The sequence below is a fragment of the Ixodes scapularis genome, unplaced genomic scaffold (assembly GCF_016920785.2).
Source record: "Ixodes scapularis isolate PalLabHiFi unplaced genomic scaffold, ASM1692078v2 PGA_scaffold1__304_contigs__length_218370807, whole genome shotgun sequence".
Lineage (NCBI taxonomy): Eukaryota > Metazoa > Arthropoda > Arachnida > Ixodida > Ixodidae > Ixodes > Ixodes scapularis.
The window spans coordinates 110,602,847-110,624,170 of NW_024609846.1; the positions used below are offsets into that span (position 1 = coordinate 110,602,847).

At 43.2% G+C, this 21,324-nt stretch overlaps 1 protein-coding gene across 1 annotated transcript in view; it reads left to right on the forward strand.

The window, feature by feature from the left end:
- Positions 1–21,324, forward strand: part of LOC115310667 (neprilysin-4-like) — a 133,298-nt gene that overhangs the window by 86,818 nt on the left and 25,156 nt on the right. The window contains exons 12-16 of the mRNA XM_029969124.2: positions 3,549–3,661; positions 3,756–3,814; positions 10,489–10,540; positions 17,382–17,449; positions 20,616–20,746. Coding sequence (XP_029824984.2) covers positions 3,549–3,661; positions 3,756–3,814; positions 10,489–10,540; positions 17,382–17,449; positions 20,616–20,746 — 423 coding nt within the window. The remainder of the gene's footprint in view (positions 1–3,548; positions 3,662–3,755; positions 3,815–10,488; positions 10,541–17,381; positions 17,450–20,615; positions 20,747–21,324) is intronic.

Here is a 21,324-nt window from a genome sequence, read left to right on the forward strand (position 1 = left end):
CTCGTCGCGAATGCATTGCGGTAGAGAAGGAAGTGAACAGGTTGGCGCCATCACAGTTACATCCTGCAAGGTTGCAATACCCGATGTACGTACATAAATCACGTACGTTGAAAGCGGCTCTGCGTTTTCCTACAGTACAGTCGGCGGCAAAAGTTTCCGGGGCGCGGGAGCGTCAGCCGAAATTACTGGTTGCGCCTTGTGACGGCGCGCGGCCACTCTCAAGATTCACGCTTCGAGAATGTGCGTCCTTTCGTGCTCGAAGTCTTGTCTTTTTTGCTCGCTTCCGCCCGATGTGCTTGAGAGATAACCGGGACCGGCGCAAGGTGCCGCTATGACAGCCATCACGCCGCGCCTCCCCCCCAGCCACCGTGATGGGTGACGGAGCTCGCGCATGCTACAGATAACATTTCGCGGAACCTTGCGCAGTCCCTGTTATCTCGTGGGTGTCGAACGGAAGCGGGCGATAAAAGCATGACCGAGAACAAGAAAGCAGGCGCATGCGCAAAGTGTGAGTCTTAATTGCGGCAACGCGCTGCGAGAAGGCGCAGCCAGTCTTTTCGGCTGGCGCTCCCGTGCTCCGCACACTTTTGCTCCCGACTGTACATTGCAGTAGCGATAGATTGCATCCTTATTATCGCGCTAAGTGGTACTATCGGGGAAAAATGAAATGAGAACAGAGGAGCGCGTGGCTCGCGGTACAGGCTGCGCCGCCTGGAAGTGAACCTAGGGGCGAGGGTGCGTGGCCTACTTCGATGTGTTCACGCCCCTTGATTGGCGCTCCCCCAGCTTCGGCAGTGCGCCTCTCAGTGCGCTGAAAGCTGTCACCGCTATCTTTGCCTGCTCGGCGAGTGCAGCGAGCTTCTTTGCACCAAACGCGCTGAGCCAGCAAAGATAGCAGTGATAGCTTTCAGCGCACTAAGAGGCGCACTGCTGAAGCTTGGGGAGCACAGAGGGAGGGGCGTGAACGCGTCGGAGTAGGCCACGCACCCTCGCTCCTAGGCTCACTTCCAGGCGGCGCAGCCTGTACCGCGAGCCACGCGCTCCTCTGTTCGCATTTCATTTTTCCCCGATAGTACACATCGCGAGACTGATAGTGCGAGCATGGCATTGGCGCTTTTGGCGCTATCTTCGAACAGCAAATTGAACAACGCAAGGTTTCGCCACCCAGTTTGGCTCCCCCAAACAGTTCTTTTCAAAATATGCGTAGTTTTTGCGATAGGATTTTAAGTGTCAAAATAAAAGTGGAATAACCGACGATGGTTTCCTCGTGCTAACCACTCAAGGACTTGAATAGAAATAATAAACGAATAAACGATGCATTTGCGACACATACCTTGTTTTCATTGCTATCGTTGACGCCATTTGGCTTGCAGTGAGGGACACAGCAATTGCATGGCGTTTAGCCGGTGGAAAAAGAAGATGGCGGAGCACACCCCAGCGCCCACCAACCCTTCCAGCCGCTATTCTCGACCTCACAAGACGGCGGATTTAGTTCTTTTCGCGCCTAGTAGATGGCTCCGCGCATTTCGTATATCTAAAGCTCCTTGATAAAAGTGTTTTTTACGCGTATTGCCAACCATTGTTGTGGAAACGCAAAACACACGAGCCACGAGCGGGCGGGTGCTCCGCCTCCATTCGCCTCCAAGGGCCGCTTATTTCAGTGCTGCGCCGCCATTTGCTTCCAAGGACGGTTCGGGGCATGAGCCTCGTGCACTGGCGTGTTTGACGGTACTTGCACGATAAACGCAAACGCATCGAGGGGCTTTACGTACATCTTCTTTTGACGGCTATGACTATTAAAGGCAAGATAAATACAAAGATCTAAAGGTGCAATAGTTATTATTGAGATATTAATTGATCAATTTTACGTCTTTAGCCCCAGTTGAATAGTGCACGCAAAATGGGCGTCAGCCCTGCCTACATTCACGCTTAGTAGAGTGACGTGTCATTTCAGTCGCTTCGACCCACTATGCTTCGTCTCATCCTATATGCTGGACTAAGGGCCAAAGTTGCGGGCCGCCAGGTCCAATCACGTTGCACGGTAACTATGACATGCTTAACATTGATTAAGGATTGACGAATAAGGCTCCTAATCGAAATTCGCTGCATCATTTCTATAGCTTCGACACAGCAAAGAGCCTGTATGTCGTGGCTTTCTTTACAATGTAAAATTTATGAGCCACTTAGTAACGTTCATCTACTACTACTAAGCGTTGTTATGTATGAAGAGAATAAAAATGGGGGGGGGGGGGGGGGGGGGAGAGAGGGCTAATGCTCATCGAAGCGAAATACCAGGCAATTTCTAAGTGGCTCGTGATTGGATCTTGTAGTTCGTAGCTTTTGCCTTTAGTCCATCGTAGGATGGGACGAAGTATAGTGGTCGTCAGCTCACCGACGAAGAACACACTGCCGAGATAGTGAAAACGTGACTGAAACGGCTACGCCACTCCTCCAAGCGACATTGTGGGCAGAGTTGCATCACTCTTTTTGCGGGTAATTTTGAAATTGGGATAAAAACGTGAATATTGATAATGTAATATCTAAAATCTGATACAGTATTGCTACACATGTCCATCGTTCTGTCCTGAAATAATAATTGCCGTCAATACTGCATTTTGAACAGCATCCCTAAAACAAATATTTAAAATAAAATAGTTAACAAGTTTTAGTTTTACACTCCAGCTTATCATGACGATTGTTCGCTGCAATTTGAACATTACCCATAAAACAAATATTAAAAAAAATTGTTAACATGTTTCAGTTTTACAATCCAACTTATCATGACGATTGTTCGCTCATCTAGTTTCCGTTCAGCTTGATAAAAACACGGCGAAGATGGCACTCGTCTAACCTTCACCCGTTTTTTTTATACAAATATATGTTCGGGTTCAAAAAGAAGTGCCCTGTATATACGGCTCGCCGGATATACAGTGTGTTCATCAGCAACTCAAAATACTTAAAACATACAGTTAAGATATATAAATGCTTGACTAGAGGGCAAAGTGAATTCAACGCAATTATCTTTAGATAGGCTGTATGTGAGCACCCTATTTTCGGACTTTAGTAGCGTCTCAGTGCATAGTCCGCTAAAGAAAAATTCTGATTCAATACAAAAAAAAAAAGGTTTTCCTTGAATAGTACGCACCTGCTGCATAGTTCACACCCGGTTCACAGTTCGCACCTGGTGTCAAATAAGCGGGTAAAAAATCTCCTAGACAGTACACATCTTACAAATGCCTTCTTTAAAAGCTCAGGAAGAATGTTGCATTATACACAAATCAACATTAAACTATTCTTCCATTCACAAAACCCGTCACGTAGCGTCATAAAAAACGACCAAGAAGAAACAAATATTTGCATAGTCTGTACCTGTATGATGGTCCGCAGCGCGTAACATTTCAACTGAATAAGTTCGTCGTCTATAGTCTAAAAAATATTGTTTATATTTAAAGTGAAAAACCCCCGAGATATGCAAATTATGGATATTTGTGTGTGTCGATGTTCAGTAATTTTGTGGTTGTTGTCGTTGTTTTTTTGTGTTTTTATAGATGCCTGCAGTTTCTTTGAACTATTCGTTTCTGAATGTTCTGCACGGCTTGGATCTTAATCGCGACATTCAGGAACTTCTAACTTTACGAAAACCATATAAGAAAGAAGATGAGTGAGTACTGTCAATGCTTGTTTTATTTGATTCATTTGTTTCATATGGATATCACTCTTATAGAGAGTTACGATTCTTCTATGAAACTGTCCAGGTGGGGCACAGGTGCAGCAGTGGTAAATGCGTTTTACAATCCACTGAATAACGACATCAGTAAGTACCCAAAACTAAAAATAAATTCCAGAGCAGTAGACATCCATTTTGGATTTTCCCTTTTTCTTCCCTAGGCTCATAACAGTTATCGCGGTACACTAGATCAGGTTGTCAAGGCACCTCTCAAAGGAATATTTTATTGCCTTGTGGGTTTGCCTAGAAAACCGTGCGAAACGATACTGAAATTACGCAGGAGCAGCTTATAGTAGCTTGATATATTGTTTTTATATTGATTTATTTGAAAATACTATCAACACTCTCTTGAGTGACATTACACAGAGGGTATCCGTTACAAATATGCACACATCAATGCAGGGAGCGGTTGACAATTAACACATATCGACACGTACGCAGTACAAGCTTGTGACTTTAATAGGTTAACAGCTGAGTGATTAATGTTCAAAGGCTAAGGTGCCGTTTCTACACACACGATTTCGTTCGGCAGTCGGCTCCTGGTTTCAATCGTTCTTACAAGAAAAAAAAACTCCTTGAAAATGTAGATTCGACTGTAGGATGTTTGAATAATTTTGGATTGGTGTAATCTTCCTGATCCTTCTTACGTTCTGGGTGAATATATGTATTTGGGGTAAAACTAATCTTGCTGTTAATAATTTTAAAAAGTCATATTAAGCGCTAAATTTCTCGCCTTGTCTGAAATGGTTGTAGAGTGCTTGAGTGGATCATTTCTGTAGAAGATGTCATCCTCGTGTAGTTGGAGTGAATAAAGCCAGAAGCTTGTCTTTGTATCTTTTTTATCAATTTATCAATATTTTGGTGTAAGGGTACCATATATCACAACTATCTTCTAAGATGGGTGTTATGTATGTTTCATACGAGCCAGATTTAACTTATCTGGTAGCGTGATTTAATTTGTTTATGAGCACGCATAGTTTCCTCTTTTTAAGCAGGCGGTATCAATGCGTTTACTCCACGTAAAATCTTTTGGTAAGGTAATTCCAAGATACTTGAATTCTTAACTATCCCCAGTTCTTTGTTACCATAAAAATATTGGAACAAAAGGAAGCTACTCTTTTTAGCAATATGGGCATATACGAACTTTACAAAATGTTTTTTTTTATATATTACGTGTAACACCATTCCTCAATGCGGTCAAGACAAATATTTAGTCATGTTTGTTGTTACGGAGAGCTTACTGTTGAACAGGTAATACAATCGTCCTAAAAGCGTCTGACGTGAAAGTGACTGCATCTTAACGGGGTTCTTTCGCCATGACTGAAAATTTTCATCAAAAGTATCACCATTTTTAGTCCCCGACTTCATTTTTCAATTTTGCAACTAGGTAAACCTTCCTTTGCGTTCTTATGTACATCGAGTCACATTAGTTTTATCATTCTCATTAGAATATTGAACTGCGCGAATCTACCGAAGTTTCCAGGGGTTTTTGTTTATGCTTGGCGAGTTTTCGTGGTCACAATTGTTGTGTAACTTCATAATTAACTAAATATTAACTTTCAAACTTTAAAAAAATTATTCATTCAACTTAAGTTTTCTTATCTATACTTGCAATTTAGCATTCAGTTTTGCATTTAAATTCTTAGTTAGGTTTATTCATTTAGTTTTTCTTCATTTATAATCCCTCTTTTTCGTTTCCGTCTTCAAGACTGTGGAAGATTCCTAATCCGGCCCCTCAGTCAAAAACTGTGAAGACTCCTGGTTTAGTATAGTAAGATTGAATCCTGTTAAGAATAATCTGATTGTAGTCCAAGGCAATTTAATTTTGATAGTTTTCTGCGCGGTATACTATGAAACGCTTTATAAAAATGTATGTAAATGACATCGACTTTTTTTTTTATTTGGTGTAAATGCAATACCATGAGTGGTTTTAACCAGTTTAAGGATTGTAGACAAACTCACCGGCAAAATAATTACTGGTTTTTGAGATTGACACTAGGAGTTGCCGGGAGTCTTTTTGGTTGATTCACTGCCCGGGACTACCGTTAAGCGTTTCTTAGATAAACGTGTTTTCGAAGTTTGAGTAGTCATAAACGTTAGACTTAATTGATTCTATTAAGTTTATTATCAATATAGGGGTAACATAAGTGTTCTTAACCCTGTGCTTATCCAATGTACTGAACTAGGTTATATGGTCACATGTGACTGAGAAGAAAGCTTAAGTAAAGCCCCGAGAGGCCGCTCTTTCGCCGGAAATAGTTTGGAAAAACAAAAGGCGGATTTTTCCACATTTTATACCTGAGAGATTGTAGTTCCGTTAAACACTACTCGTTCATAAACGCAGTTAAGTTTGGCTTTATAAGGTGCATTGTATACTTATTATGTTTCATTTTGCTCACTAAACGGAAAGTGTAATTTAGTTATTATGCATTCCAACAATAATTTGCAACACTGGAGACTACCAATTTCCTTTTAAATGTTAAACGCAATTTTCGCGCTGAACCATTATTTGTAAGTTGTTTATTTTAAGTCCATTTTACTTTTGCTTCGAGCCTTTTCAAATAAAAGTGGGCCAAAAAATTATGCTCTAAATTCCCTTATTCGTTGTTTTATATTAAGGGACACAAATCTTGGGGGCAAAGAAAAATAAAAACAAAAACGACTTTTAGATCTTTTTTTTTTAGGTTCTTTATGCTCTCCCGCATCTAATGTTAAACTTTTAACGCCGAATAGCGCCTTTTTATGATAAAAACTAATATTTATCAGCTTCAAATATGAGGCCCGCTCGGAATAAATGCACAAAAAAATGCCCCTTTTTGCTTCATCAGTCGTTCCGAAACCGATCGTCGTGGTGCCGCCATTTTGGTCTCATTCGAAAGAGCGTTTGCTAGGTTTGCTTTCCCGCCATCCCTGAACGCTCAACATCGCCGGTAAGCGAAATATAAAGCAACAACCAAAAGAATACAAAGCTTCGCTGTTGGTTCTTAGCGGACATGTGACAAAATGAATCCTTCTTATTTAAGCATGGCGACTTCCGGAAACTTCAGGTCCACACGTGGACGGCGCCATATTGCAAAAATCATCGCTACGCCAGCTTCACGCTATGCCTAACGAAGAACGTCAGAAATTTTGAGCCGTGCATAAATTCAAAAAAAGAGACACAAACGTACGACGAAACGGCAAAAAGAACCGAAGGCATCAGCGTCGACGACCTGGGGCGCCTCCGTAACGATGGGACGCTCGCCTTCGGCAGCACGCGTGTCGGCAAGCGAGAGTCACCGCAGCGAAGGTTCCCGTTCCCGGAATCGAAGGCAATCCTCCGAGCCGCACGAGGATCGACTCGACGTTTCTTTCGAATGCTGATCGTGAAGCATGTCAGCGGCAAACAGAAGAAATCACTGCGCAACTGTCATCAACATCGGCGAAGGAGCCCAAGATGAAGTTACTCGCGACTCAGTCGGAGGCGGCGATGTCGAATGCTAGTTCGTCGGCCGCGACGTACACGACTATCGATCTTGCTGCAGTAAACAGTTTATTGGAATTTACTTCACGCCGCGTGTTCCGCGGAGCAGTGGACATTGAAAGGGAAACGCGCGAGTTCGGAATAGCCGTGAAGCTGAGAATGCAGCGCAGCAACTGCGGAGATCTCGGAACCGAGTTGTGCTCGCGACGAGTCGGGGGAGAAGCGAACTGTAACCCCTTCGCAATAGATATTCTCGCGGCTCGTGCCATGCAGAGCAGCGGAAACGGACAGGCAGCTCTGAATGACATCTTTGCTGATCTTGGCATCTTCCAGAGAGGTCTCCATGCCAAGACGTTCTAGCATTATTTGAAGACAAAACTGCACCCGGCGACAAAAAGGGCGTGCAAGGAGACCCTCGAGAAGTGCGCCAGATCAGTGAAGTAGGTGTACAAGGAGATGAACTTTGAAAACCCGAGCAACATCGGCGTTAGCTTTGACGGCACCTGGCACACAAGAGGACATTCATAGCGTGTTGGAGTAGCCACAGTCATTGAACTTTTCTCGGGCTACGTGCTGGACTTTGTCGTGTTGTCTAACGTTTGCCTTGGGTGCGAGTGTGGGCCAGAGCCCGGAAGCTCAGAATATGCCGAGTGGAAGGCTCAGTATTTGTGCCAGAAAAACACTGAATGCAAGGCAGGCCAGATGGAGGTCGAGGCAGCCCTGATCCTGTTTCAGCGCTCGCTTTCCCTACACGACCTCCGGTACACAGCGATGCTTTGTGGTGGCGATAGTAGGTCGTACCGCGCGCAGTGGAAGAAGCCAATGTGTACGGCTTTATTGAAGCAGAAAAAGAAGATTGTACAAATAATGTGCAGAAGCGCATGGGAACTGCACTCCGCAACCTCGTGCAGAAGCTCAAGTCGGACGATGGAGGGCGCATCAGCGGCAAGGATCGGCTCACTGGAGACTTTATCACCAAGCTCACCAGTTATTATGATTGGGCGCTCAAATCACATGCTGGTAATGTGAACCAAATTCACTCAGTGGTGATGGCCACATACCACCAGATAACTTCAACCGACGAGAGGCAAGACCACAGCCTGTGCGCAAGCGAGACAAGCTCGTGCTGCAAGCATAATGCCGCGGCTGGAAGAGATGAGCCCCCACCGAAGCACATATACAACCTCCTAGACAATGTCAGCAACTCAGCGCAGCACTACCACCGGTATATCAGGACCTTGCTGATAAAAAGCTGATTCAGCGCTGTCAAAGGGTCAAAACACAAAATGCGAATAAGGCACTGCATTCGGTGATTTGGAGCTTGGTGCCAAAGCAGACGCATGCTTCATTGTTAGCGGTGGAAACGGCAGTTGCATAAGCCATCATGCGCTTCAACCTCGGGAAGCAACAGGCAACCTCAAGCATTCTTCGAGAACTGCATCTGAATCAAAGCAGCAAGAAGAGCCAGCGAGCAGTTGAAAAGGGCTTCCATTGCACTTCGAGGGCCGGGAAGAAGCATGCTGCCTCGGCAGCATTTCAGACTGTCGCAAAACGCAGGCAGTGAGGGAAGCCTCATAGTGATTACTCTCCAGGGGCATTCTAAGCCAGAATGTGCTCAGAGTGTGTGTTTTGCTGTATATTATCTTGACTTTTTATGTGGAAATTTGTTTTAACTTTTTTCTCAAATAAAAATTTGGTTTCCTCTCAGATATTCTGGGAAGCGTACCTTCATTTCTACTCATTGGATTTTGATCATTCTTTTTTTGACTGACTGCTGGATGTTCAAGGAGCGCAATAAGGGTATTACGTAACATCTAAAAAAATGATAACAGTTTCGAAATATATACAAATCAAGAAGAAACTTGCACTTGTAAAGCGGCAACTTTGAACTACCGTAACTTTGGTTCAAATGAAAATACAAACATGAAACCACCCTTATTGCAATCCCTTAGACATTTTGGGAAAATAGCCATGTTTTTAGGCTTGTCTGTTACAAATATTTTTCCAGCCTTCCTGGAATTTTCGAAGGACATTATATGTTTAAAAGTTTTTATATCTGGTCTAGACAAAAACTTGCTGTTTATTTGAAGTCCCAAAACCAAATCACAAGTAGTCTGAAAGTCATATATTTGTGGCTAAATAATAAGAAAGTTTCGGTCAAGCCGCAAGTGGGCCCTTAATAACAGGGTGTCAGAACAAAACAAGAACTAAAAAAAAATAAAACAAAAAATAATACTTTCGGACGGAACTAAATTGTAATCGAAACGTTAGTTATTATTTTGTTCCAGAGTCAAACCAAAAAAACTTAGCGTTCTATTTGGTTTAAGCAAAAAGTTCAGGCACTTCAGTATTCGCTCCACGCAGCGAGGAAAGTGAGAGCCGTCTGTAAGTGGCAGATGTCACATGAACCAGAACATGCTCTCAAAGCGTTTTTCAAAGAAAAAAAAGCTGAGGTTGACGCTTAGCTTTATTTGACAAGCGAGGTGGGCCGACTGGACATGGCATGCTTGTTGGAGGTCCTTGATAAGGTGCGACGCCTTCGAAGAAGCAAAAATGTATTGATATCTTGGGAAGAACGAATGAAACGCCAACCGCAACTGCACACTTGAGCGCATGTAGCCTATGAGTACCAGCCACACAGGTCAGTGTGGAGCAGGCGTTCTCGGCGCTGAAATTTACTTGACTTGAACGGAGGTATTTTATCTCATCAACTACACTTAATGGCGTGCTTCTTCTGAGATCCCCCTTGGCTGCTTGAGTCATTCTTCCTCGCGATGTTTTTCAGCCGAATTCTTCAATTTAAAATTTTTTAATAACTAAGCACTTGCTAAAGCTTCTTAGCGACCAGCGTTTTATAAAACAAACGTTTCTTTTTTTTTAATCGTAATTTTGAATATATAGATATATCTTTTTTTTTTTTTTTGCACGTGACCACGAACCTTTACGATCCGTTACGGACCATTATTTCTTCATTCCGGAGCTCAACCGGAAGGAAACGTTTTTCTATATAAAAAAAAAAATTGGAAAAAAATACATTTGTAGTGGGGAGTTCTAGATACCTCGTAATTCATGTCGTAAATGCATGAACTTTCTGAATACCTTTAATCAATATTTCCTAAATTCCCTACAGATCCTTTTGCATTCATCTTCTGAATTCACTACGGATCATTTGCATTTATCCTTTCCAGAAATGTTCTTACTTTTGCATTTGTGAGAATTTTAACGAACACTATCTACTTAGTGCTTCATTGGTTGTTCTTGGTCAATGCTGAGGTCAAACATACCTCCTATATTTCAGCCTTCCCTGCTGGAATACTTCAGCCGCCATTTTTTCAAGACGGTGTGCCTTCGTAAGTGGATTTATGAATTCAATTGAGTGTGTTCGCAAACTTATTTCCTATAATACGAAAACGTGTCGGCCACTGCAGCAGCACTGTTGTAAATGTAGTTATAACTGAAAACACAACTATTCGAGATTGGTACAACAAATATTGAGGTTGACACGTTTAAGAAGACGGCATTCTTTTGCCTCAGAACAGCGCACACAATACCATAAATCCAAAATAAACAAAAATACATAGAAACAATTCAAGCCTATATTGAAAAGTATCTAAAATTAGTATGAAAGCAAACGAAATCTCATTTAATTTATGCTTTATTTTTCATCGTATATCCCTCCAAGCTCAAGACACTTGCTCCAATGTTTCTCCAGTTTCCCCATTCTCTCTGAGAAAGGACTTTCTACTAGGTCCCCAGAAAAAACAATTGACAGCCTCAGTGGCCCCTTTCATCGCCATAAAGTGTTTTTTTTTTTTTTTATTTAGTCATGAACTTTATGAGTCTTTGGGCCAGGTGGAAGTACGAGGAAGTCACTTGAAGGGAGTATAGTGGATGCGCAAGGGTTTTGAGCTTCAACTCCGTCAATCCTTGCTTATCCTGAAAAAATGCTAAATCCAGCTAATTTTCTCCGCATTGCGGAGATGAGATACCCACATTGCACAGAGGTTATTTTTATCCCAATATGTAAACTATAGATAGGGTTCCGTGTGTTCGGTATATATTTTTCTTGAAATTCGGGGGTTATTTATCGGTGTCTATATTAAAGCGTTCCTGACTGTCCACCCCGCGTACGATTCAAGTACTGTACAAAACAGCCGAGAAATGTCACTAAAGCATTTTACTTAATCGCAAGAGTCTGAACCTGAAACCGGCGCTGATTAGCTCCCTAGCTCGTGGATGCTGTCACTCCGTCTCTGGTCGGCCAGCTCGTTTTTCTCGTGCCCTAGTTCATCCTTCTTTTTTTTTTCAACCAGTGGCCTCTCGGATTTTTCAGTGTTCATAAACTTCAAATGAACACGTGTGATAAAAACCTCCGGCGGTCGGACCGGGAACACACCGCTACAATATCTTTCCTTTGAGTCGGTGTTTTTTGGTGTCTTATTTCAATTCCGGAGAGAAATCGCTGTTTATCTGGCTTGTGTTGTATAGCGAGTGCCTAATTACTAGAGAAAATAATATAATTTATAAGTTATAAATTATAATATTTTCTCCTGTAATGCTGGTAAAGATAAGAGAAGGGAACGGGACAATGAATGTGGTTTAATAGTTCAGTGCGGTTGTATTCCGAGTTAATAAGAACAAATTAAGAAAGGTAAAGTAGAAAATCTATTTCCGAAAAAGTGGCTCTTTTTCCCCTTCAAAGACTGCTAATATTTGGGTTTTTTCGGCCTTCACCGATTCGGAGAAAACCTCCTCGGGGGTACATTTTGGTATTTAACCGTGTACGCCGAAAACACGGAAGCCTAAGTAAAAACAACTCGTACATAAACGCTCCATCACAGGTTTCATAATTTTACGAACTTATATTTGGCGAGTTTTAAAACATGTTATGCATTTTGTTTACAACCTCTTGCGTGACAGCCGTTTTTGAACGTCCTGAACGTGGTTCGTCACTTGTGTGTTTCCGCCCATTCTTGAATAGGAAACCCAAAACCTCACGGTGGAAAATGAAAGGCCTATTTTCCCAAGAGCATAATCTAACCTTGATATGATTTCCTACCGCAATTTTTCTTTCACACAAAAAATATGACCGATCGAACTTCTTTTTTAATAAATATTCAAAATCCACAAATATTGTCAACTCAACAATATTACAGTATATGAAAAAAGGCGTCCTCCTAGGGGCGATTATGGAAACATTTGAATTAAGTCTGAGACAAGAAAATATCCTGCTGAAGCTCTCAATTTCATGAAAATCAGCTAGCCGTGTTCGTATGGATAACCAAATTGCTTGAAAGATATGTCCACTTATTAATCCTGAGAGATATATAGTATGAATCAAAGAGCACTGAATAAGCAGAGAAGATACTTGTGCTTTAAAGGATGAAACGCTTCGGAACCCCCAATCCCCAATTTTTCTTACGTCAGTTCGTCCATCAGTGAATTTTCCGCTAAATTTAGCGGGGAAGAAAATTGGTGTTTAAGTCATGTGACGTCGATTGACGTCACGTGATCTGTACACCAATTAAGTTTCCCCGCCAATGTCCACGGGGATATTGATGTCACGTGACCTGACGTCAAGTGACCTATACACCAATTCAGTTTCCCCGCTAAATTTTGCAGGATTATTGACGTAACGTACACCAACTCAATTCCCCCTCTAAATTTGGCTGGGAAATTGATGTCACGTGACCTAAACACCTACAGTTTCCCCGCTAAAGTTAGCAAGGAATTTGACGTCAAGTGACCTGACCACACTTGACACCTCAACACAATTTTCCCGCCAAATTTAGCAGATAATATGACGTCACGAGGCCTTCACACCAATTTGTTTTTCCCACTAAATCTAGCGGGGAAACTGACACCATGTGACCTAAACACCCAATCCGCGCCCTCCAAAGTACTTGGAATATTGATAAAAACAAAGGTTGTTCACCCCTCGAAACTATGGTTTAATGTCTGCTAAATGATTTTAAAAGATAACATTGTAAATTATGCATTTTGAGCCTAATTTTGTGGGAACGAACTTTAGGTGAGGAATGTGAGAGCGCTCAGTGACTCGTGTTACATGAGCCTCTTGCTTTACATTCGGAATGCTAGCAGGATTCGACGAATATGGCCCCGATTAAAATCTATTCTCAAGAATGTCTGATATAAACTGCGAAAGAATATACTTTGATTAAGGTACTTACTCATGACACGCCAGGCGTTTAAAATAATTTCGAGATCTTTTTCCCAGCGTTTTAATGATTCGAAACACGGACAATTCACCTGCAACGTGTATCGACGTTTGTCAAGGATCGGTAGCAGTTCTGTCAGTTTTTTTTGTTTTTTTTAATAGAGAAAGGGCTCAGAAGGACTCTAGATCAAATTTCTACCTTACTTTAAGGTTAATACAAAATATATTTGCCGTGACTTTTTTTTTTTTTACCGAGCTTACGTGACATCATAATCTGGTTATGGCTAGCTTGAATGCACGAGTTCGCCAAACTTCTATGGAAGACCGAAGGCAGTGAGTTGATAGTTTTCTGTCACCCTTTAATTGGGCGCCATTTCGCATTAATTTCTCTGATTCTCGCCAACATATCTCCCCATGGCATACATTTTAGGAATTTTACTTGGGCTACTCAATATCATCCTTAATCTAGTCCAGGGTCTGACAAACGGCGGTTCGCGAGCCGCATGCGGCTCCTCGCAGGTCCAAGCGCGGTTCCCGGCTCCCTGGTAAACGGGGCCACCTTCCCCTCCTGTGTTCCCAAGACGAAGGAGTTCTAGAATTTAAAAACGTTCAGCCTTGGCAGCTTTGTTCTACCCTACGTACACAGAGATGGACTTCTTTTTGACACAGAGATGTGTCCCGTGACCGCGTTTTTTTTTTATTGCGCTAGAAATCATTTCGAACTGCATACGGATAACGGGCGTCAGGGACAGTAGCTGGCTAGCGAACCGCGCATTAATTTTTGCTTAGCGGTTGAAGAAACGTTCTGACGCTTGGTGTTATTTCTTGTAGTCCACAATTAATCCTCTCCCCTTAAGAAATGAGAGTTTCTTCGATTTCGCTTCTTATTAGAAGTAGCCCCCCTTTCATTTTTTTTCCTGCGACATTCTGAACTTCTGTAATTTCGTCTGCGGCTCCAACCCCATGTCACACTGGCCACTTTTGATTTAGTCCATGCGTCTTTTTTTAATCAACGTGGGAACGGATCTTTTTTTAATCATCGTGGGAATTGTATATTATTTTATTGTTTCTGTCACAGGATACAGCAGCTGCGCAAGACAGCACAGCGCAAGAGAGTAGTGCGTACATTGTGAGACAGCAGTTAAGATGAAAATGGACCATGGATCGGAGCTTAATTCTTTATACACTGGGTGTTTTAGCCAGCTTGTCCCAAGACTTAAGAAAAGTTGGTCCACGCTACGCGTGCCGAACCAAAGCAGTAATCTTTACAGTCATATGAACAAAGTAAAGATATATTTTGTGTTAAGTCAAACTGGCTAATTAACACGAATTAATTACCTAACTTTTTAACAATAATTAGCACGCTAACCTATTAATACAAAAACTTTAGAGCGTTTTGAGTTACAGCCCTGTGAAGATGGTTATTTTACTAAGGATTGCGCAAGGAATCAAGGAAGAAGGCTGTAGATAATCACCACTCAAAAATAATAGACAAGACTCGGTCAAGAGAAGAAAAGTCTTCTATCTACAATCGAGGTATCTTCAGAAATGCCTAAGCCAAAAACCCTCTCGTGACTGACCCGCCATCTCAACCTCCTTAACCTTAGCCTCCTCTAAACTCACAAAGCCTTGCAATTCGACGACAAAGCCATAGAGCGTTCGGTCGCAGATTTGGAACGAGAGGATCTGGTAGCGCAGAGAATTTCTCGGAAAACCTGGTAGTCAGCGCACAGCTTTTTCAGCGGCGAGGACCCGGAACTGCTTTTCAAACCCGACGAAAAAAAGAAGCGGTAGCGCGAGGAACTCGAGGCGCACGAGGGGATATTCCATCGCTCGGGAGAAGTGTGTTTCGGCGTCTCGCTGCAGCAGGGTGCCCGTCACGTGGCTCTCCTCTCATCGTGGCGATCTGCCAGGGTTTGTTAGTATAGAGGAGGCTATGCCTTAACAGATGAATCTCACGCTAGCCAGCACGAGCGCCGTCAGTTCACACATACACCGGGAAACACGAGCAAAGAAAAATACGTAAACCAGGGAGCACGAGCGTGGTTCTCATTCTTGTGTCCCTTCACGAGATAGCGCGGCTGATTCTCACAACTCCGTTGTGTCGTGTCCACCAAAGTGGCTCTGGTGTGTCTATTTTAGAGCGCAGCTCTTAGGGGCCCGTTTCAGGCTTGAGCGGCGTCGCTGTCGCCGTCGGCGTCGGCGTCGGCGTAACCGCGCGGTACATTATGGGACGCGTGATGTCACCGGTGACAACATTGATGACGTCATCCTAATCGTCATCGTCATCATCACTGATGACGTCACACGTGACGTCATTACTTACGATGACGATGACATGACCCCCGTGAGGTCACGTGACCCCGGTGACCTCACGTGACCTCCTTGAGGTCACGATGGTCACGTGACCTCACGGTTACGCCGACGGCGATGGCGACACCGACGTCGCTTGGAGGGAAGAGCAGCAGGCTGGACGAGGAAGTGAGGAGGAGGGAGGAGGGGGTATACGCTCCCCTCAGTACCCGTCCCTCCTGCTCCTCAAGAGCTGCGCTATAATTCGGTGTTACAGGGGGCTGTAAACGGCTTTCATTCTTTTTCTTAAGCCCTAAAGGAAGCGCGCGAGATTTGAAGAACCTGACGTATCTAAGAGCACTAATATCGCAGTTCGCTAGAGGGTAGTCACGTAACATTCTCTTTAAATGTCGAGTGCCTTTTATTTTCTTCTTAAAATAAACAAAAATTGGATACACAAAGTTTACCTTTATGTAAATTACACAATGAGACATTTCTCGACGCTTTCTACAACATTGGTATGCGAAGGTTTGCAAACAAGGTAATACTTAGAAAGCTAGTTAATTCGTTTGCGTTAAGTAGCCAGTTACCACAAAAAATGGATTGACTTGCTCAATGCCCTAGTGAAAAAAGTCATTTGTATGAGAACTTTCTTGTGTCCAATAAACACATATGAATCATAAAAGATATATAAGAACATATAAGAAGCATATAAGAACTATGTAAGAACTATATAAGAACTATATGAGATATTTAAGACCCATATGAGAACTTATAAGAAACTCCGTACAAGTTTCTTATACGGTGTTTCCATGTTCTTATATATCTCATATAGTTCTTATATAATTCTTATATGGTTCTTATATGTTCTTATATATCTTGTATGATTCATATGCGTTTATTGGACACAGAAATTTCTCATACAAATGAGAATTTTCAGTAGGGTAGAACTGTGAGCAACACTGCATCTGTTCAATATGTGTAACAGATTTTTCTAAATAATTGTGACAAGTTAGCTAAAACATTACATACAGCAAGCGCCCACACAAAAACTTTTTGGAGAACCGTTCACTTACATCACGTCTCCTGTATCTTTTTTTTTTTTTTACTAGTTTAACAATGAGACAGCCACCTTACAACGTCACATCCCCAATATACCTTACGCCTTTGCCGCGTACCGTGTACTGTAAAATTCTTTGTATTTGCGTCCCCTGTTATTCGAGAATCTGTCACGAAGGACATAAACACGGCCACTAAATATCGCGAATTCCAGACGCTTGCATTGAAACTGTTCAGGCCCGATATTCTCTTGTGCTCTTAAATTTCGCGAATTTCTTTAATTCCGCGAAATTGAAGGGCTTGCGAACATCAAAGGTTTTACACTATTCTATTCGCGTTACAATAACCTTAAATTTATAATACAAAAATTCTACGAAGCGGCACTTTTCAAATGCCTGTTGGGAGCGACCGAGGCAGCGTCTTCGGAAGTAATTGTGAGAACGGTCCTCTTCTTATGTACTGTTAGATCATTGGATTTCACACCCTTCTTCGAAACACCATGCCTCTGAGGGCCCTCTGGGAGGTTCTTGAAGTTAGATAGTTACAAAAATATATTTACTTCAATGTCACATCCTAAAACTGCATGACTTCAATCTTGCATAACAAAGTTTAAGTGTGTTTCCAGATGTGCGTCTAATGTTGTTTTTTTTTCTATTTTTCAGATCAATCAACATGGGTGCTATTGGGATGGTTATAGGTCATGAACTTACTCATGGGTTTGACGATGGTGGTAAGTAGTCATTATATTTGTTTTAAACTTTAACGCACCGTATCTTCTGGTGTATACTCCGCGGACTATACATGTTTAAAAGTTGCTATTTTACCCGGTGCCTACCATCCACCTCCCCCCCCCCCCCCCCCCCCCCCCCCCCCCCCCAGGGACGGACTATACACTCTAAAAAAGCCGTGCGTCTACTTTCTCGCACAACACTCGGAGAGGAAATCACCGCAACACTTCGGAAGCAGCTCAGCGAATGACGATGCCAAAACATATGTTTAGATCAAAAAGCGCAGCCTGAGTTTTGGCATTAAGAAATGCAAAACGTCACGCTTGTATTGCGGTTCTTGGTCTAAAAATATTTTTCGCCATCGTCATTCGCCGAGCTTCCTCCCTAAGTCAGTGACTGGCTGACCGAGTGTTGTGCGAGAAAGTAGGTGCACAGGCTTTTCTTAGATTGTACGTTACTCCTATTTCCTTCGATAAAAGAATAATATTAAGACTGTAGGATGCTCATTCTACTAAGACAAGCGACCCATCTAAAAATGAAATACCACCGCCCCCCCTTCCCCTCCAACGTAAAAATAGGGTTTGCCTCTCCTTTAAAAAGTTCTTCTGACGCCCGTGGTATATTAATGGTGATTTATGTATGATAGAAGCTCCTTTGTGAACACTTGTACAGCTGACATTTGTGAAGAAGTGCTGAATATGATAATTTTTACGTTCTGACTGGGCACAAGTGCGAACTGTGCAGCCCGTGTGGACTATGCACCGTCTCTGGACATCTAAGGAAAAGCTTTTTTTTTTTCGGCTGAAATCGGCCTTTGCGGACGATTCACCCGGTGCGGAGTATAGACCGAAAAATACGGTTGTACAGTTCAGTTTATTCCTTATATCTAGCTCATACTTCGATAGGGCGATTGTTGAAGACCTTCACTCTAATAACGTTTGTAAAAAAAAACTCATACATTTATCAGCAGCTATCAAGTAAGCTTTACCTTAACTAAGAAAGCCCCCCCCCCCCCCATCCCCCCCGCCCCTCCACAAGCCTTGTTAAAAAACAAAGCGGAGGAGATGAACACCAAATGTTCAAATTATTTTTATTGTTTTATTATTTCGACCATATTTCTTGCCGGCATACCGGGTTATGAGGAATATAGCTCAGAAAAAACAGAAATATTGCACCATTTCGGCGAAGCGACGTTATGTTCAAATCAGGCTTTAAAAGACATCCTATTGCGATGCAGTTTAAGGCAGCTAACCGCTACAAGTATTTTTGGCGGTATGTCAATGATGACAAGATCACATCTTTCTCTCAATACGCCGGCGTAGCACATCGGTTAAAGTACTTTGAATGAGCCCGTGCATGTGTGTGAAAACGTTCTGACTGACTTGAATTTGTTTACTTCTTAAATCAAGATGGTCCAGGCCAGTGATTTCCCTACACAGCCTCTAGGAGGGGTGTACACCCTCCCCCCCCCCCCCTTGTTTTTCTGAAGACAGCCCCTTAATTCGCAAAGACTCCTCTATTCTCAACGCCCGGTAACCCCCCCCCCCCCCCCCCCCGCCCTTAAAAATTTACCCCCCCCCCCCCCTAATTTTAATTTCTGGAGAAACCCCTGCTCCAGGCACGCCTGATTAGAGTTGCCTTTACAGCGATAGCCTTTTGATAGCACCTTTACAAAGTTCCGAAGCTATCAGCGGAAATTGATCACACCCAAAGTTTCTTGAGAAAACTTGTTCGACGCGGACGCGATCTTCACTAGGTTCTACTCCTGGGCTACCTGCATCTTGACGGGGGCTATTCCTACGGGAACAAGCTGTCAAACATTTTCACCACCTGGAAGGCACTCTCGAGTATCTGGATCTCTACGGGCTCGGAAATTTCACTTTTTTCGTGCATGTGCTTGTACATCTTGTCGCTGTCGATGTTTTTCTTTTTAACACTTTCCGAGAGTTAGGACAGTAACACACACACACACACACACACTCGTAGAGTACGCACATGAGTTTTATACCTTAGCCCTACGTTTAAATAAACAGGAGCAACCGCCAGATAGCCAAAAAAAAAAGTTTTCGAGTAAAACTCGTCGACTTATTAGGCACTGGAAAAAATCAGCTGTCTGCACTAGGTCCTTACCTCAAATTCATTTTCTTCTCATTCCGCCTGTTGACAATTATTTAAATAGAGTCTAAACGCTCACCTGATCTCCGTATATCACCGCCTTCTTCCGAATAAGAAATACCGCCTACTATGATCAGCGTGACTTTAAAAACGAAGCGACTGCTGAATAGACGCACACGCGAACGCAGTCGGAAGCCAACGACAGCCGACGCCATTTTCTCAATGACGTCTGCTAATGAATACGCGGCAACGCTAGCTTGGGTTTCCGATCTAGGCTTCCAAAAAGACAACGCGTAACCAATATAGAAGAAAAGGTACGGTCTTCTGTATTGGGTACACCTATTGGGTGCGGCTTTCCTCTAACCTTTCCGCCCAAAATTCATCACTGGTAAATCCACATAGTGATGCTTAGCGTGTGCAAGCATCACCACCAATGCGTCTTGCAGCCTCTCATAACGAACGCGACACTAACACGCGACGATGCAAAGGCAGGCGCGTCAGCCGCTCTGCAGCGAGTCTCGTCGGGCCAGCCCCAAGCGGCGTGTTGCCGCTTTTTCCTGGCCAGACGATCGGGCCCCGCTCTCAGGTTCTACCTCAACACCTGCGCGTCCGGTATTGGCGAGAATTACCGCGCTGATTGCCGGAGACCGTGTTCGGAAGCTCAAGTGGGCCATTGCTCGATTCAGAAGCTGCGTTCGCGTATGCGCTTATTCAGAAGAGGCTTTGCTACCATGATGAAGGTGACTATAGCAGACAGACATTATTGTGTGGTAAGGAACTGAAGTGGGCAGAGTTTAGGTACGTGTTTGGGCTCTTTTGCAATTATTTTTTTGTTTAATGTGGCAAACGTTTATAAGGAAAGTTCGGAATTATGACGATTAAGATGTCTCCATGTTTCCTGCCCGTAATATTTTGACGAGCTGAAGAAGAGAAAACATACTTTTAGCTCGCAATTAAGTCTAAGCTTTTTTTATTGTGGCAATGTGGGGCTAAGCTACAAATGAGATAAAATGTTAATGCTTATGTTTATGCTCTGTCCACTTCTCCCACCAGGAAGTCAATTTGATGCTGATGGAGAGCTGCGAAACTGGTGGACCGAGAGCGCAGAGGAAGAATTTTTAAAGAGAGCTCAATGCTTTATAGACCAGTACGGCAACGTTACCGTAAAGGAAGTGAACTTGACAGTAAGTGACGTCCTAACATATGTCATCGCTAGGATAAAATATTCGTGAATCTTCCTGCAACAACCGAAGGAACACATAACATCTGGTTGACACCCGGTTGGGGTCGAGGCGGCCCCAGTCTGCCACCACGGTCTCACCGGACCGGGACCAGCAACTCCGCACAAGATGAAAATGGTTGGTCCTGGTCGGGAAGCAGAACCGAACCGGACCAGACCAACTGTCGTCGCGGCGTGATCCGACCGCCGGACGCTATAGCGAACGGCCGCGCGACAGAGCGCTCCTCAGCGAATACGGCATCGGCGGCGCCCAGCCACGGTGAACTCGAATGCGGCGATGTTCCCAGTGATTACGTGGGTATTTTACCAACGCTAGCTAACAATTAGTAGAGAGAAATTTAAAATTATCAAGGTCTGTGATGGAAGTAACTGAACCGGGAAGGTCCATTCTTGGGATGTACGAAAAAAAAAAAGGACGAATGAAATGTTGTTGTGTTAGCGCTCGGGATGCCAAGCTTGTGAGCAAGACGAGAGGAAACTTAAAGTGGGCGTACAATTAATTTTTTGTCGTAGTATAAAATT